This window comes from Phragmites australis, chromosome 15 (genome assembly GCF_958298935.1).
Source record: "Phragmites australis chromosome 15, lpPhrAust1.1, whole genome shotgun sequence".
Lineage (NCBI taxonomy): Eukaryota > Viridiplantae > Streptophyta > Magnoliopsida > Poales > Poaceae > Phragmites > Phragmites australis.
Window position 1 is genome coordinate 15135138 of NC_084935.1, and position 20034 is coordinate 15155171.

A 20034-nucleotide genomic window follows, 5' to 3' on the forward strand; every position below is an offset into this window, starting at 1 on the left:
ACCTATATAATATAAAAATATGTGATTTTAAGTTGAGTTCAATGCTTTATGTAGTGTTATGTATAGATACAAGAAGTTGGATGTGAACTTGGATGTTCTTACCTTCACGTGATTTGCAAGTTATTCCGAGGAGTAGAATAATTATTGGAGTTCTTTTGCTTTCTTCAATAACTTGTTCAGCGGGAAAATCTGTAGCTTGTCGACCCCAAAGGACAGCTTCAATACTTTCTCTACATAGTATATGAACAATATGTGATTTGAGATATTATAAAGTTAGTTGATGGCTTTTTTTATATCACAAAGAAATTTTGGGATACATACCTACCATCTATCAAGTAAAGCCTTCGGATATGTTTTTAGACTCCTTTGACATAGGATGTTGTAGTATGTACCACTGTTGTCAGCTTACCTATCACATCTTATGATTGAAACATATTATTAATTTTTTGTATTTATGTACTATAAAAATAGGTAATATCTGTAATTTTATACAATGGATGATTTGTAGTATACCTGACATGTCATTGATGTTATCTATTCTTGTTTTTAACTTGTCAAATGAAACCAATGAATAAGCAATCTTTGGAAATGTTGGAGGGACTATTAACATTTTATGGATCTCAGTGTAATTTGTAAATTTAATCAAGTACATGTGATTAACTGCTCGGTAAGTTGTTTTTGCTGGAAATATTTGGAAGTATTGAATGAAATATACTTCATCTTCTTTGAGCAATGGTTTATATCGGTCTACTTGGCGTTCATGCACTTGAGCTTCGATAGCTTCTCCCTGTACATAGAATAGAGTTAACTATTTGGTTAGTTTTAGATGTAAATGAAAAAGACAGTAAGAAAAGCATTACCTCTTTATCCAGTAGAATGAAATCAAGTCTTTGGATTTTATGCGGGCTATTATATCAAGTCTAAACTCAGATAGTCTTGTAACCCTTGCACATATTTTTTCTTGTAACGATGATGCATTGATATTTTTCAATGGAGTTATTGTCATCTGAAAGGGGAAAATGAGGAGTTAAGAGTTATTGAATGAAAAGGTATATAGAAGTGTGGCTTCCAAATGGTTTAAGTGGAAAAGGAAATATATATGTTATGTAAAATATGTATACTGTAGGAGAGGGCAACAATAGAAACAAATAACATAATGAGAAATTAGTTTGACAATAATTAATTTGTTGAACTGGGAATTTCCACCGGGACATAATTGCAAATAGTATTATATATATACATGTTTGTGTGTGTGATATGTATACATGTAGTGATATATATTTGTATTCGTAAAGATGTCTTTATGAGATTAGAAGGCAAGCAGTTCGTTACTATTATTCTCCAAAGAACAGTTTGGGTGCTTTACAATTGTTGGAAGGGTATAACTGTATGGTCTTTTTTGAAAATATTTATTGCAGATCATGACCCATTGTAGCAAGGTATGTAAAATATGTATGTTGTAGTAAAGGCGAAGAATGAAAATAGATAGTGCAGTAAGAAATCATCTTTGACAGTAACTAATATATTGCAGGGGTGAAATGGATATGTTGATTTATATATTTTTGGCATATATATGTAGTGATATATATTTGTATTCATAAAAGTATTATCATGGGATTAGAATAGAACTAGGTCCTTGTTGCTATGCTATGCTGTAATGATCAGTTTGTACCTTGAAATCCTTGAGTTATAAGATAAAAGAACCTAAAATATATATCTTTGTTTTGTTTGCTGTATTATTGATCAGAAATCGTGAAACATTGTGGTAGCTTATGTAAAACATGTATACTGTAAGAAAGACAAATAATAGAGACATATAGTATGCTAAGAAATTATTTTGACAATAATTAATGTGTTAGAGAAGAAAAAGGATATGTTGATTCCAGTCAGTACACAAATACATGTGTTCATGAGATCAAGAAGCAGCTAATTCATTGCTGCAATGCAATGTTGCAAAGAAAATCTTTGGGTTATAAGATAAAATAACCTAAAATTTCTGACTTGATTTATTTGCTTCACAATTGTTAGAAGGACATAGCTGTATGGGCTTGTGGAAAATAGAGATTAGAAATCTTCAAGTATTATGGTAGGTTCTATAAAATATCTACGCTATAAGAAAGTTAAGCATAGATACATGTAACACAGTAAGTTTTTTTTTATTAGCAATGAGTAGTATGTTGTGCAGGGAAAAAAAGGATATATTGATTTATATATATTCAACATATATATGGAATGATGTATGCTTGCATCTACAAAAATGTTGCCATGAGGTTAGCAGAGAAACATTTTTTTGTAGTAAGCTAAAAGAATTCAAGATATATAAGCTGAAAAGAATTTAGATGCAAATGAAAAGAGCAGCTACTATCATGATAGGCTAAATTCTTTCAGATCTGTTCGGTTCATAATTGTTAGAAAAATATAGTTGCATTGTCTATTTTAAAATATTGATCAGAAATCATGAAACATTGTGGTATCTTATGTAAAACATGTATGATGTGACAAAGTGAAAACATAAAATCAGATAGTTTGGTAACAAATCATTTTGGCAATAACTACTAAGTTGCAGGAGAAAAAGGATGTATTGATTTCTAGGAGGACACGGGTACATGTCTTCATAAGAATAGAAGGTATTTAATTCCTTGCTGCAATGCTATGTTGCAAAGAATAGTTTGTCTTGCATAGCTAGAAATCTTTGAGTTATAAGACAAAAGAACATAACATCTATGACTTGATTTGTTTGCTTCATAATTGTTATAAGAACATAGCTAGATGGTCTTTTGAAAAATAGTGGTAAGTTATGAAAAACATGTATGATGTAATAAAGGCAAAGAACAAAAATAGATAGCATACTGAGAAGCTATTTTGACATTAATTGGTCTGTTGCAGGGGAAAAACCATATACTGATTTCTAGCAGGACATGGCTACAAAATAATATTATATACATAGATGTATATCTATATTTAGAAAACTGTCTTCATGAGATTAGAAGTCAAGCATTTTTCTTGTGGTATGTTAAGTTGCAAAGAACAGTTGTTTGTCGATAGCATGAAATACATGAGTTATAAGAGAGAAGAATCCAAAATATTCACCTTCTAATATTCGCTCCAAAATTGTTAGAAGGATATAGTTGGCTGGTGTTTTTGGAATTTTTTGATTGGGAAATTATGGAGCATTGTTGCATAAAGAAAATGCAGCCTCCAAGTTCTTTTTCTGTGTAGTTCATAACTGTTGGAGAACTCTCTGATAGACAACATTCTTGGTGATCATTCCAGTAGTACCATCCTAATTCTCAATTAGTATTTTGAGACCTTCTTTTGATGTTACTCTTGAAAGAGCTACATAAAGTTGCCCATGTGTAAATACAGGACATTTCAAATATACTCCAACTCTATGAAGTGTTTGGCCTTGTCATTTGTTGATAGTAAGACCGTAACAAAGCCTTAGAGGGAATTGGCGTCACGCTAGAGTAAAAGTCCATTTAGAACTGTTTCCATGTAGAACAATACGTGGCATACATACATTGAGACCAATGTGAGAACCTGTAATAATTTTAGCTTCTATAAGATATTGTTCTAATCTTGTGATAATTAGTCTAGTTCCATTGCATAGACCTATTGATTCATCAAGGTTTCTTAAAAGCATTACAGGAACTCCAATTTTGAGAGCCAATGTATGTTGAGGAAAATTGTTGAGTGATATAGAGTTCAAAAATTCAGGTGGATATAATATTGAGATATCATCAGGTTGTTCAATAGAATTTAAGATACTATTATAGCTGAAATAATATCTGCAATTGCCTGGAACTTTATGCAGCATAAATTCATTGATTTCATCAACTGTTGAATTCAAGGGAGATACCAATGCTCTTTTGCTAAGATATTCAACACAATTGAAATTGGTACTGAATTTATCATAGGTAACATCTGTTATTGACTCTAGGTAGTTGTTATCAGGCTGTAATAAAATGTCAGAAGGTAATACTATCCATTTTTCATCTTCATTCTCTGAATCAATTTGTCCTGGTATTTTTCCTTCACCAACATTCAGAAGCCATTTTGCAAAAGTTGCTAGCTTTTGTTTCTCAGCACAATCTAAATCTGTGTTCTCTAATCTCATATTGATTGTAAGGTTAAAAACTTTGAAATATCGCCATAATGGTGAGCTAACTAAAGATGCACTTATGGCTTCAGTAGATGTTGCTATATTGACTACAGGTAGCACTTGTCTAAAATCTCCTCCCAAAAGGATATTCATCCCACCAAAAGGTTTGCTTTTGTTATTAGGATTTTCAATTGAAAGGATATCTCTAAGACTCCGATCTAATGCCTCAAAATAGAATCTATGAGCCATTGGCGTCTCATCCCATAATATTAAAGAAGTCTTGTTAAGCAATTCGGATAGATTTGTACCTCACCGTATATTACAGGTGCTTGACTCGTTGATATCTATCGGAATTTAAAATCTTGAATGAGCTGTTCTTCCCCCTGATAGTAACAAAGCAGCAACTGCACTTGAAGCCACTGGTAAAATTATCTTTGCTTGTGATCGTAGCTTGGAGATTATACTATTCCATAAGAATGTTTTGCCAGTGCCTCCAAAACCTGTCACAAAAGCATAAATACATTAGCATCTATTTATTTAATTGGATATTTGCAAGGGTATATGTCTTTATGTATCAAATATAAGGATGATATATACCTGACACAAAGTAAAGAAATTGTGTATTGTTTTGAATATTTGTTATGACTGAATCGAATATTTTTTTGTTGTTCGCTGTTAAGGGCTTCATACATCTTGTTTGCTTGTTCTGGTAATGTATTTCTATCGTAAGACAATTCCTTTATGATTAATTTGTTTGCAGTAATGCTGGAAGAGGTGACTGATGGACGAAGGTTATAAGCAGCTAAAGATAATCCATTCTTTGCGAACATCGAATCTAGTTCTTGTATGAGCAATGCCATGAGCTGTTCAACAGGAATATTGTATGAGCTATTGTGCAGTGTCCTTCGGAGTTTATATAAAATATCATCAGCCATATATTTCCAGTATTTATCAAATAGTTGTTGTATATCAGTAATATCGCAATAGGTTATAATTGTCATGAATAGATGCCTCAACTGAGATGTTGTTGCCCAAACAATTGCTTCTTCAAATAAAAGAAACCACTCAGTATCATCTCCAAGTAATCCTCGAGCTTTACATGCTTCACGGAATGTGGGATATGTGATATTTTCATAGGTTCGAATATCTTCATAACATGTAAAACCTCGAACTACCATAAGCAATACTCGTAAGTAAAATGCCTCTCCGCTTCTAGGATGTATAAATCGTAGCCGTCCGATCTTAGGTGTTTTTACACCTCTTTTGGTCCATATTTTCTTATCAGCGTGCCATGTCCATTTTGTAGGGAATTCGCAATATGTTAGTTCTCTTGCTTTCTTGCTTTGTTGATTAGTAAGAAACCATTGTGTAAGCATGGTCATTTGAGAATCAGGGTTATTTATTATGCCTTCTAGTTTTTGTTCTTCATGACATGTAATGATATTCATGCCAGGTAAATGAACATGGAGCTGCTCAACAGCAGGTGTTCTACCATGTATTTCAAATCCAAAAAGCCTCCAAAATGATTCGCAAGTAGATAAATATCGAGATTTTATATATTCAGCTATCTCATCTACTCCATCATTATTATCTGGGTGATCTATATCTCCATGTGGAGAATCATTAGATAATGAATTGATTAAAGAGACCCGTGCATAATCAGGACCCTTCATTACATACTTGAATAAGTATTTAATTAAATTAGTTCTGTTGTAGACTTCTACATTGATATGGGCTTGGTATTTTTTTTAAAAGAACCATCTTATATGGTACAACCCAACGGTTGTCCAATTGAATTCCGTTCTTTGTTACTATTGTAGATGTATCACGACGTTTGTAGATTGGAAAGCCATCTTGATCAATGAATGTTTCTTGACGAAAAGGTTTTGGGAACCTTTTACTGCATACACCATTTTTCATGCATGGGGCATTTGGATTGTGCCTTCCACATGGACCATGAATCATAAATTCTTCTACTAAATGGTAACCCAAAGGATCTGTTTCTTTATTAGGAATTTCAGCACAAATATAAGAATCAATAGAGGACGGTGAATATTCAAGTTTTTCATGACTTAGCCATGTTAGAATATGAGAATGTGGTAGACTGCGCTTTTGAAATTCATTTGTATGAACAACTGTAAGGGAAGAACAAAACTATTGTTATTTGTTAGAGGAAGTATAACCAAAGTAAAGTATAAAAATATGAGGACTGCTATATATAAAAAATATTGTAGTATAATAGCTGCATTTGGAAGAAATAGCAGAGTGTAATTAAAGAGGGAAAAAATAATTGGAGATAAGTATTACCAGCTAGAGACGGTCCAAATATAGCACCATCTTTGAGATCGTCTAATAGCTCATGTAATTTGAGGTGGAAAACCCGGACAATAATATCATTTCGGTCATGTGATTTTTGGCCTGATTCATACTTAATTGCCTCTATTATTTCAGGCCAATTGTTATTGCAAGTATGTGTTATGAAGAGTTGTGGTGCTCCGTAGACACGACAGATGGCCATACAATCATGATAATTTTGCACCAAGTATCTTTTAGAGCCAATAAAACTGGAACGTAATGTGCGTTTTATCCCAACATCTCTACCTGTTGATGCTCCTCTATAATAGCTTCAACAATTGCTTGATAGGTTTCAGACCTTAATTCAGCTTGGTGAAAATAATAAAATGTCAAGCGTTCGCTTTCAATGCAAGAATATGCATTAACAGAAGCTTGATCAGATAACCGCCCACAGCAAGTATAGCAATTCGGGTCATTTTTCCGATAATGAGCATAATAGGTAAAATATTCTAGCATTGTGACATCTTGTCTACCGGTTAAAGGTTGATCATTGATTTGTTTGTACTTGATACCCAAATGAAAACTTGGTTCACCATATGGAAACAAAAGAAGATATTGTAGTGCCATGAGTGCTAGATGTATAGGATGTATTTGCTTGAATTCACCACTATGACATTCAACAATGATATTAAATTCAGTTGCACCAATAGAGGCATCGCCAATCATCAATGCAGCTAATTCAAAAGCAGTAGGTAAACTGTATTTATCCCCATGAGATGTATAACTTCTAATTAGTCTAATTAATATATCTGGTGCTGTTGGCGATAATAAATGATCTCTTGCCATTCTGAATTCTTTTACTAAAGGATTATATGTATCCAGCATCTTTATAATATCTGCTACAATAACTGGATCTAAATCCTTTGATGTTGCATCATTAGCAAATATATTCAATCTGTTGGTTACTTCATTGTCAGTGTCATAGATATAAAGCTGAGCATATTGAGGTGGTTCACCATCTTTAGGTAATAAAGATCCTATACGATGATGTACTACACCATTGATACGAAATACATATGGACCGTCGCCAGTATTAATGCTTTGATCAACATGAACTCCCATAGAGTAAAAGCAAATATAGAGTTGTATTGCCTTGTATGGCGTATGAACTTATTGCTTCTTGGGCCTCCGTCAAACCGAATAAGGTCATTAAGTAGTTCTGGTCTAGGTCTAAAGCTTGGTAATGAGACTTTCCCACCATGACAACACAAATTATATACAATTCTTTTCTAGGCATATGAACTATTTTTTTCTATACGTTCTTAAAAGATAGCACCACATTTATCATAGACATAATTTGGGCCCCCATAATAAATCGATCTTTATATGTCTCTAAATATATGAAATAAAAACAATAAGGAAGTTATTTTAGATTAAATCTAGTATAATATCGTGTGTTAAAGATTAGATGTTGTGGTTATATTCATTCAATGTATAGGTATAGGATTACATACCTTTGAGGAAATTTGTGTACTCTTTTGATAATCCAAATGTATCTTGTAATGAATAAAGTGATATACCAGCTGATGAAGCTGTAAAAATTAACGTCAGTTTAATTAATATATAAAACATTGATGCAGCTAGTAATTTTTTGGTGGGAAAAAACTGTATTATTAAAAGGGAAGGAAATTACTATACCTTGTTGTGTTAGAGCTTTGAAATGGTTTAAACGTTTTCTCTTTCTTCGATTCTGTGCAGCAATATGTAGTGGCACAATGGGGCAGAAATGAGCCCCTGCATTGGTCATAATGATTGCTCAATGGGTATTATAACATATATTTTTTGAGTGAGTTTCTTATATATATATATGTATATATACATGTGTATATGTATATATATATGTGTATATATATATATATGTGTGTGTATACATATATACATATATATATATATATATATATATATATATATATATATATATATATGTGTGTGTGTGTGAATTTCATTTTCTATGTGTAGCACTTACTTGTTACTGTATTTCGTGTATCTTCGTGGTCTGATCGCGCATATGAAATAGAAAGTGGTGTTATAGGGGGTTCTGTTCCAAAAAAGCATGTTAGTGTACCCTTTTTTTTATATGCTACGTGCAAGAATGAAGCATGAAAACAATTGCTAACTAATGGCCAAACTTACTAATTTCTGTGTTAGTGTTTCTTTCAGCTGGGATACTATTTTGATCTTTGCATGTACACATGTACGAATGTACCATTATAATTAGTAATTTTTTGGCAGAATAGAGCAATCATGAGTAATCTTGTAAGATAGTTGCTAGAGTTTAGAAGCTGAATAGAGCTATTAAGGGTGATGTTGCAAGGCAGATGCTAGAGTTCAGAAACAGAGGCCATATATATTGTTGATCTATGTTAGAGGCTACAAATCATATAAAGAATTCAGTAGTATGTAAAATGTGATCAGGTCATACCTAAGCTCTTAATAGCTGGTATTCTTTGAAGACGAAACGGAGTAGCTTCGTACATGACTTCATGTGTGAGGTTTACGTCTTGATGACATGTATATAACTAAGTTGCATAGAAGAGAATCATACATAAACAATTACTTGGAGCTTAAGTTTGGAATATAAAGAAGAAATTTGTTATGTTTTGTAATGTTTAAGTTGTGATTCTTGGTATTGATACGCACATAATATCTATTAATTATTTAATTAATTATAAATTCTGTAATGTAAACTTCTGCATATGCATAATATTCATCGAGATTAGTTCGAAGTAATAGAATGTGTATTTGGATATTCTTAGTATAGCGGTTAACAATATTTTTTCTGTAAGCGAAAGTTAGAAGGAAGCACAACATACCTTAGCTTTGGTCAACAGCTTGTATATTTATCATTTTAAAAGAGGCAGCAATCTTTAAACATGTGCATCGTTTATATAGTGTAATTATTTTGATCGGTATTAAGTGGAAGTTAGAAGGAAGCACAACATACCTTAGCTATGGTCAATAGCTTGTACATTTATCATTTTAAAAGAGGCAGCAACCTTTAAACATGTGCATCGTTTATGTAGTGTAATTGTTCCGATCGGTATTAAGTGAAAGTTAGAAGGAAGCACAACATACCTTAGCTATGGTCAATAGCTTGTACATTTATCATTTTAAAAGAGGCATCAATCTTTAAACATGTGCATCGTTTATGTAGTGTAATTGTTCCGATCGGTATAGGTTTTCATATATATATGACATATGTTAAGGAATTCAAACGAAACAAAATAATAAATTATAGTATCTATTATGAACAATTTTTGAAAATGAATTTGCAACTCGTGATGTCCCGGTGGAAAATAGTGGTTACTTTAAGGTAGGCAATTCACATACATTAATTAGGTACAAAAATTGTATTAATCTGCAACACATAAATATTTATCTATGATATGTTAAATAGCCATTACCTTGATCGTTCTTTTTTCCTCTTCTCTGTTCAACCTTTCTTTTTATTTTTTCTTGCTTTTGATGTAGCTAAGTTGAAAAGCACCTGCAAAGATATAACGGTATGTTATTATTTACTGATAATCTGTATATTGATATGATGCAGGAATCTTGAAGCAATTTGACACACATAGTTATCAGATGAAACATATAATTAAGAGATGAAATTCAGATGGATTAATTAGTTACAGAAATTGTATTAATTTGTTAAATAGCCACTACTTTGTACCTTCTTTTTTTTCGTTCTTTACTCTGCAAAGATATAATGATATGTTATTATTCTCTATATTTAGTATCTAAAGACCTAACACCTTTTTTTTCAGTCAGAGATAAATGATATATGCATGTGTTTCTCTAGGAAATAAAGGATACATACATTCCAAATGTATTTTATTATTAAGTTATATACCTGCTCATTTGCATTTTCATAATTTTCACATTTTCTACACTTCAAATCAGCTTATCCATCTTTCATGTTTCAGAACAACATCTCAAACGTGCTACGGCCATTAACTGGTCATCTTCTAAATATCTCAGCCATAAAGTACAAACACCATTCCTATGCTCTGCAAGAAATTTCAGATTTGGTTGGAACGACATTGCCCCTTAAGTGCCTTCAATATTTGTCTAGGCTTACAGACATCTTCATCCATTGTTTTTTCAGAAAGTAGTCGCAGTGTAGCTTACTTCGATGGGGGAGATAAATGATATATGCATGTGTTTCTCTAGGAAATAAAGGATACATACATTCCAAATGTATTTTATTATTAAGTTATATGCCTGCTCATTTGTATTTTCATGATTTTCACATTTTCTATACTTCAAATCAGCTCATCCATCTTTCATGTTTCAGAACAACATCTCAAACGTGCTTCGGCCATTAACTGGTCATCTTCTAAATATCTCAGCCATAAAGTACAAACACTATTCCTATGCTCTGCAAGAAATTTAAGATTTGGTTGGAACGACATTGCCCCTTAAGTGCTTTCAATATTTGTCTAGGCTTACTGACATCTTCATCCATTGTTTTTCAGAAAGTAGTCGCAGTCTAGCTTACTTCGATGGGGCGTCTCGAAGCTCACCGTGGCCGGGAGGTTGACGCCGGGGCGCCTGATGCTTGGTGCTGTGATCGACGAAGATTCCGCCGCCGACGCCTATCGGCCTCGAGCAGGCTTTGGTGGGGAATGGGGTCGCTAGGAACCGCGGAAACTGCGTGGAGCAAGCGTTTGAGAGAACACCGCCTCAGTGTTTGCGGACAAATGAACTGTAGGTATACTACTTCGATGGGGGCGTGTCGGAGCTCACCGTGGCCGGGAGGTCGACGCCGGGGCTCCTGATGCTCGATGCCGGGATCGACGAAGATTCCACGGCCGACGACTTCCTGGCTCGAGCAAGCTCTGGTGGGGAATGGACTCGCTGGGAACCGTGGGAACCGCTTGGAGCAACCAGCGAAGGAGCCCCCGCCGCGGAGCCTATCCGATTGATGAGCTTCGGTGGGGGGATGGAGTCGCAGGGGGAACTGCAGCGAGCAGCGAAGGATGAGCTTCCGAGCGGTTTGAGCGAGCGGAGTGACCGAACTGAAGCGCGTGCGAACAGAAGCTGCGAGCGTGCGGTTTTTTCCACTGGTGTCTGGCGTGGGTTGACGGGATTCATCGAGCTTTCAGGACACTCGGCGGACCAAGCTCTCGCTGGCGGAGAACACAGGCTCTGGGGCCCTCAGCGTGTGGAGCTGGCTTCCCGTTTCGCTGACGCGCGTTGCTTCGTGGCCTTCCGCGAGATTTCTGGATACGCGCCGATCCGAGCAGCTCTCCACGCTTGCGCTGCTCTCGAGCCCCGCTGGCAGCGGATGAATATGGCAGTACAGAACCAGCACAGAACCAGATGCGCTGAGAGTGCTCCATTTCTTCCATGCTTAGTATAATATTATAATATTGATAATGGTAATAATTCCAGTAACCAGTTTCACACTTCCAATCCCTCCAATATATAAGAGTAGCCCTTCCCTAATCTCATCTTACACATCAAAACAACAACCATTTCCAGACACAAGCACGAGAAGCAACTTTGCGCCACTGGTTGCAAAACCATTGCTGGTGCAACTGCTGCTTATAGCAGTACCCGTTGCACAGATTGTTGGGCCACTGGCCACATGCAGGGGGCATTGCCATATACTGGGGTCAGAATGGTGGAGGGCTCGCTGGCTGACACCTGTGCCACCGGCAACTACAAGTTCGTCAACTTAGCCTTCCTCGTGGCCTTCGGCAATGGCCAGCCCCCGGTGCTCACCCTGGCAGGCCACTGTGACACGACTAATGGTGGCTGCGCCAGTCTGAGCGCTGATATCAAGTCATGCCAGAGCAGCGGCATTAAGGTCATGCTCTCCATTGGCCGCAGAGCAGGCAGCTACTACCTTTCCTCATCTGAGGATGCTAAGAATGTTGCAACATACCTGTGGAACAACTTCTTAGGCGGCCAGTCATCTTCTCGCCCTTGGGTGATGCAGTCCTTGATGGCATTGACTTTGACATCGAGGGCAGCACCAACCAGCACTGGGATGATGTTGCAAGGTACCTGAAAGGGTACAGCAACTCGGGCAGGAGGGTGTACCAGACTGCCGCACCTCAGTACCCATTTCCAGATGCCTGGGTGGTAGGCACCCTCAACACCGGCCTGTTTGACTATGTCTGGGTGCACTTCTGCAACAACCCTCCCTGCCAGTACAATTCTGGCAAGCACTTCTATTCTGGCTGATGCATGGAAGAAATGGCTGTGGATTCCGGCAAAGCAGATCATTATCGGTCTCCTAGCTTCACCTCAGGCAGCTGGAAGTGGGTTTATACCAGCTGATGATCTCAAGTCTCAGGTACTTCCGTCGATCAAGAACTCTGGGAAGTATGGAGGGATCATGCTGTTGTCCAAGTACCATGACGACCAAGATGATTACAGTTCTTCAGTGAAGAGTGATGTTCGAGTGGGTTGCCTCTGAATATTTCTATAATACTTGTGCTTTGTGAGCATTCCCCCTTACACTTTGTGAGACCATTCTGTGTGATTATGGGTAGCTGTGTGTAATTGCAATAACTATTACTTGAGGATTGGATTGGACCTATTGTCCCTATGCCCCACTGTTCTTTTTCATGATAATACACCTATTGATCGCTACTTGTATGGCATAAAGAGAACAAATAAATATAAAACTGTCTTATAGTTTTTGTTCTTGAATTGGAGGCAACTGGCTTTCATAGTAAGCATTAAATGCTATACAAAATGGCTGGTCCAAATTCAAATTAAGTTGCATGTATTGAATTTTAAGATTAAGCCGCTGCGGTCTACATAAAATTCTTAAGGATTGTAATACTTATAGTATACAGTAAAGTAATTTAGAGGCCAATGTCAAGATAATACATGCAGAATTAAGGACTTAGGGGTAAAGACATTCTAAAAGGCGGAAGCATGCATCACAATTTTCGTCCCTACTAAATTAGCATTGCAAAACTGGAAGTCAGCACATTCTACTTTACTCTTCCACAAACTAGTGTCAAACAACATACAGCATTACAGAAAGATGTACTTGTTGAGGTGAGAAGGCACACAGGGAAGGACAAGAAATGCAAGTTGAACGGACATAAAGCACATACTTTGTCTAAGAAATGAATATATATTCTACCTCTCTCAATGTGTCCACATCATCAAATGTAATGTAGTATTTCTAAGATAAGAGCTGCTAACAACCCTTTACAGAAAGATCTACTTGTTGAGGTGAGAAGGCTGCGAGCCAGTAGCAAGGTCAAATCCAGGAGGAATAAATACAACGTCATCCCATTTTGATGAGGAGCTATCCTGCAATATGTCTTTTATTTTAGTAGGACAGTAGAGAAGCAAACAGAATATGGCATCTAATGAACTATGAATCACTCTGGAGTTACGAATGACATCTAATGGACTATGAATCAATCAGGAGTTACAAAATGTGTGGCACATGTTGATCACAAAGTATATGCAAAGGTGTTCAGGTGTTCCATGCAATGTGCTGAGGACAGGTAAATATTACCAAAATGCTTTATGCAAAACCCAGGAGCAGAATGGGACTGAGTGATGATAAGAATTAGAGAATTTGGAAGCCTATGGCTAGGGTCTATCTATCCTAATTTATTTGAATCGAAAAGGAAACAGACTAACAGAGTATCAAACTAAAATGCTGTTATAGTGCGCTTATGTGTACCTTCATTGATTTGATGATATCTTCCAAAGAAGAAACCTGATAGGAAAGTGAGTCAATACATGATTCAAGCCTGCCACTCCAGAAAGTTAAGCTAAGACATAATGCGGTACCTGAGTATCACCAATCCTAACAGCAGGGTTAGGTTTTTGTTGATCATGAGAGGTCCGGTACAGTGAGTTATCTAAGTCCTCCTATACATTCGTAAGACAACAAATTCAAACTGAGAACAGCATGAAAACTCATGTTTAAGAGGGTAGAAGAGACACCAAATTAACTCCCTTACCTTTCTGAAGAAAACTGGACGATATCTCTTGTTATCACTCATCAGAACCAAGCTCCTTGACTAAAAAGCATGTTGGCCACATGTCATGAAGAAAGTATTCATGGTAAAAGTCAATATATAGCAAGACATTATTCAGTAACAATGTGCTGAGCAATCACACAAAATGGTGGGATACTTAGGTGCGGGTGGAAGCACTAGTTGACATTGCACTCATCAGCCTGATACAGGTGGAAGAACGGCCCATAAATTTAGTATGCCACGCTAACGCCAGTGGCAGCACAGGTGAATTGACGGGACAGGCTAGCAGCAGGGTATAAGATATTTGTGACCGCCAAAGAAGTCTAAGGCATGGAAAAATCTTCTAGTATAGAATACTAACCTCATACATTGATATGGTTGATAAATAGATCACTAGTAGGGGTGGGAATGGATTGAGATCCAAATCCAAATAAAGCAGTCCAGATTACATCCCAAATCGACTTCCTCGCCAGACCGACGCTTGATCGAACTCCTCCCCACCCAAACCGAGTTCCTCACCATCGGATTGGGCTCATTCCCTCTTGGATCAAGCTTCTCTGCGTTGAGTCGGGATATCCCAGGGATAGCATCATGATTTGGGGGAGGAAAATGATGGAAGTACTCTGTTCGACGGCGCGTGCTATTGCAGCCAACAAGCGGCCCGGGAGAAGAGATTGCTAGGGCGAGAAAGCGCGGGCATACTTTGATCGCCAAGGCAATGCGGCCTCGCTTTGATCGCCGATGCAGTGAGCTCCACCCGGCAGCGGCAAGAGATCGAAGGTGGCGGTCACACGACAGTGAGCTCGAGCCCACACATGATGCTGCGGGAGCAGCAGAAGCCCAGCTACATTGGTTTGGCCGCCAGCCACAGCCGGAGCGCGGCCAACAGCACTGTTCATCGTCGCCGAATGAGGCGGGCACGGTGACGTTGTTGGAGTAGGCCATCAACAAGTTGCCCACATCCACCACCGTCACGCCTGCCGAAGCCATGGCGTCGACATGGGCTGAGGTGGAGCACGCGCAGGCGCTATGCGCGGGGGATGCGATGGACATGTACGTACAAAGGAGGAAGAAAGAGAGGCAAAGAATGGACCCCACCGTGCTTGATGACGATGGATTGCGGAGGCTAGAAAGTGAGTCTGGTCCAGTCCAATTGATGTTGGATGTCCAAATTTTGGCCCACAAGACATCCAATTGTCCATATTAAGTTTGGACCCAAAATGTCCACATACATCCAAGTCCAATTAGATCCAATCCAATAGAGTCCACAAAGACAAAGTCCAATTGGACTATGGATATTACAAATCCAATCCCACCTGTGATCACTATTATCTAGTTTTGGCTTCAGGTAGTTAATATGAATATTAATGTCTTTGTTCTCTTTAAATTTGGTCCATCTTTTATTTAAGGGTTACATTTTCACTTGCACACTTTGTATTGCTGGTTAGTGCTTATATAGATGGCATAAGCCTAATCCAAATTTGTTTTGTCCATGTTTTGATACTACTTCCATATTTCTTATTCTAACAAGTAGAATTTAAACCTATTACAGATCATACGAGTATATTCTAACCTGAAAAACTGGAACACCTGGAAATCCCTCTCTGGCATACAACCCTTCATCTTCCATCAACTGCAAAGGTACAAGACCAACTCGTTACAAATCATCGTCCTGTTGAAGTTGAAATATGTTTCGAGCATGAGCCCTAACCATAATGCAATAGGCAGTTGATGCTAATTTGTATCTCAGGTAAGGGTCAAATAGTTTACTAGGCATCCATTGAGGATGAAAAATTTGTCAATATGATGTATACATTTGATAAAAGGAGATGGCAAATTAACCTATCTCGATTCCACAAACTACAACAAACATTTCTAACTTATTAACTGTTATTCTTAACAGCACAATCGTTGTTTTATGCTAGTTATCTACAAGTCCTGTTGCACTTGCACAAAAATGAAAAGATAGTAGAGCATCAAGTTATATTCCATGACAGAACATTATCTGAACACCCATTTTTATCACTTCCACCCAATTTTTCTTCAACATCTGTTAAATTTTGTGTCACCTAATTCCTTTTCATACTTATTCAAATCAAGAATTTCAGCCACCCAATAAAAAAGCAGAGCATAATACTATTCAATGGAAAAGCCTCTGCATTGTACTGTATCTACTCTATACAGAAATTCTAAAGGAACATGTAGGATCATTGACTTGATAAAGATAATCCATGTTGCCTATTTGATAAGTAATGGTATAGATTGGATTTCCTAATTGGAGCATATGCAACAAAAAATAAAAGCTACAACCAAATGTAAGGATATCCTCTTCAGTTGATCAACTCCCTTGTTACAAATTCAAGAAAAGTATAAGATCAGGGCGAAATGAAGACAAACACGTTGTTTCTTTTCTCATAGGTCACATGCACTTCCATCTGTTAAAAAAGATTATCACCTTAACTGCATTTGCCACCTGAGATGAATCAGGGAGGAATCTAAACGCCACACCATCAGACTTTAGTTGGATAACCTGAAAACAAAAGGTATGCAGCTATACATAATGTACATTGAAACAAAAATATATAAGTAGTATAGGAGAACCGCAAGAAATTTCGAATGATCATACATGTCCTAACACTAGTAAAAATAAAAATACGTTGTTACTTAGTTGGGGACAATATTTTCAAAAATGATGCGGGGGCAACTGCCGTTGGTAACACAATCATGAGATACTTCGACATAAAATCAATGTGTTTCAGTGCCATTACAGCCTAGGCAACTTCTCGAAAAGATCTTTACCAACATTATCTACGCTTTTTTACACAATGAACAGTAACTAAATCTAATATATCAGCAACACCCTATAACTGGACAGGTCACATGCACAGCCTTCACATTATGCATAACCTCAATTTTACAACTAAGAAATCAGCTAGAATCAAGTCCATCAACTCCTATGCAAGCAGCTTAGAGCAGAAATAATTCACGAATGTGTTATCTTTGCCTGAGTGAGACTCCCGACTCCCAAACATTTCAACAAGCGACTCTCAAGCAAAGACGATTTCAAAATAATCATGGAAACGATGCAGCGACATGGAACTCGGGATATATACCAAACAAGTGATTCGGGACAAATACCAGTAATGCCACATTCAAGCATGCCATTATATAATCAAGCGCCTCTAAATGCACAAAGGGACATGAAGACACTATTATGGCAACACTGTCGCGTTCAGCCATTCTGCCGAGCAACTTCAGTGCGCATGGTTATATGAGATTATTCGAAACCAAGAACAAGAGTGCAGCACCGGACCTTGTTGAGCGCGACGGGCACGACGCTAGAGCCGGCGCGCATGTCGCCCTCCATCTGCGCGAGGAGCGCGTCGGCGTCCTCTCTCCGGAAGCAGAGCAGCCCGAGCGCCGGAGGCGGCCTCGCGCCCTCGCCGCCTTCCCGTCCCGCGCGGGTGGACGACACGAGCACGAACTCCTGGGCGGCGTTGGCGAGCGCGTACACGGGCACCCCGGCGAGCCGATCCTCGATCTCGGCGACTGGGAGGGCTGCCGCGGAGGCGGCCGGAGACGGGGAGGGGGCGGGGATGCGGGCCCAGGGCGGCGGCGGCGGCAGGGCACGGGGGAGGGAGGAGATGATGGAGTTGAGCTGGGCTAGGATGGGCTGGAACGGGTTTGGGATGCGGGGGCTAGGGTTAGGGTTTGGGTTGGAGGTGCTGGCGGTGGGGGTGGGGTTCTTGAGCCATGGGAACTGAAATTGGACAGGCATGGTTGGGAGAGGGGAAGGAGAGAGAACAGACAGCAGAGCGAGCACGGGAAAGAAGACAAGCACAAAGGGTTTAGTCAGATTTGGAGGGCACGGGCTTCTTTGGACCTACGGACCGAAGCAAGGCCCTATCTTTAGAGCTTTTTTATTTTTATATTTGAAAAATTAAAAAATTACAAAATATATATCCATTTAAAAAATTTAAAAATAGGCTACTATAGCCAACGATAGGCACCTATCAACCATCCAACAGACAAAAGATTTTAAAAAAATAAACCTATCACCTGTTATAATAAATAAAAAATATTATGATCTACTGCTCTCAAAATTCAAAATAATATTGAAATAGTCATAAAATTCTAGAAAAAAATTAGTGCTGCAGAGTATATTATGATCTAACTTTAAAAAATTAAGATAAAAATATGATATGTATAATGAGAAACAAAAAAATATAAATTTTATTATACACAATCACTCCTGTCCCCCGTTAAAAAAACATTATGTTCCATTACTCTTAAAATTCAAAATAATATTGAAATAGTTATAAAAATTCTGAAGAAAAAATTAGTAATGTAGAGTATACTTATGAGCTAGCACTTAAAAAAATTCGGATAAAAATATGATATATACAATGAGAAATAAAAAAAGACAAATTTTATTATATACTCTACACTGAAATTTGTCTTTTTTGTTTCTCATTTTAAAAGTAATTGTTTGAGTTGAAAAGTTTTAGAGATGTAGATTATAGCATTATCTACAACAAACTTTTTTCAAAGAACAATTATGACTATTTTGATAGTGTTTGGAGTTCTGATAGCATTGGAATATTGTATTTTTATTTTTTTAACCTATTTCTCATTAGAACTATGACAAGTTTATATTTTTAAATATATTATCTATTGAAAGTACGACAGGTACTTGTTGCCCTTTTAACGAGCGACAATAGCCTAGTTTTCAATTTAAAAAAAAATACGTCTAGTTTTGCCATTTTTTATTTGCAAAACATAAAAATAAAAAATTCCAATCTTTAGTTAAGTGTTGAGAGGAAAGGCTATTATGAGCTTAACCTAGGCAATAGAATCTCGTGGCCTGAACTTTGTGTGTGACGTGACCCGTCTGAGACGTGAGTGAATCTTGATTATAATACAGCGATTAATAGACTCGTAACAATAAATATAACAATTGTTCTTTTTTGTCATTACACAGTTATGTAGTATTTATAACCATACCTCAAATATCATTAAATTTATATTTTTTATTCACAGAAATATTTCTTCTAACATTAGCAAATATCTAGGATATTCTTAAAGTATTACTATTAATGTACATTCACATGGCTCTATCATAACTGGACTGAATGTATATGATGTAGCTTAGAGAGGGTGAATGGGTATTTTTTGAAAATTAAAACTTCATAGCGGATTACAGATTCCAGATACTTTGGGTCTAGGTCAATCCAGAGCTTTCAAGCTTAACCCAGATAATCTTGATGGAATAGGAAATCGAAAAATAAGAATACATAAGCAAGTCTAGTTGAATCTAAGGATTACCACAGGTTTCAAAGGAAGCTTAAAGATATTTTCACCAACCACTTGCAGCTACAAACTTGCAAACATATGGATCGAAAAACTTTTCCAAAGATTAACTAGAACAAGAAAGTATGCAAGAAGGTAAAGGAGGCTTGAATTTTTTTCCGAAGTTTGGATCAAATGATCATACGTCTCCGTTGAGGTACTCACAAAGAGTCGGTTCTGTTTCAACCCTTATCCTCACCAAGTGACTACGAAGATCGAGCTTTGCTTGACTAGGTTTTTGACTTTATTGGCTTCCTCCTCCAT

At 37.2% G+C, this 20034-nt stretch overlaps 1 protein-coding gene and 1 pseudogene across 1 annotated transcript; one reads left to right on the forward strand and one right to left on the reverse strand.

The window, feature by feature from the left end:
- Window positions 1–11922: 11922 nt before the first annotated feature.
- On the forward strand, window positions 11923–13339 carry LOC133893117 (acidic endochitinase-like; annotated as a pseudogene).
- A 55-nt stretch (window positions 13340–13394) lies between these two features.
- Window positions 13395–18291, reverse strand: LOC133893116 (protein TIC 22-like, chloroplastic). The gene is made up of 7 exons (XM_062334080.1): window positions 17735–18291; window positions 16877–16951; window positions 15995–16054; window positions 14404–14463; window positions 14231–14311; window positions 14121–14156; window positions 13395–13738 (listed from the first exon to the last, which is right to left on the reverse strand). Exons 1-7 carry the CDS (start codon window positions 18197–18199, stop codon window positions 13646–13648), a joined length of 870 nt encoding a protein of 289 aa, XP_062190064.1. The 5' UTR covers window positions 18200–18291; the 3' UTR covers window positions 13395–13645.
- Window positions 18292–20034: the final 1743 nt, after the last annotated feature.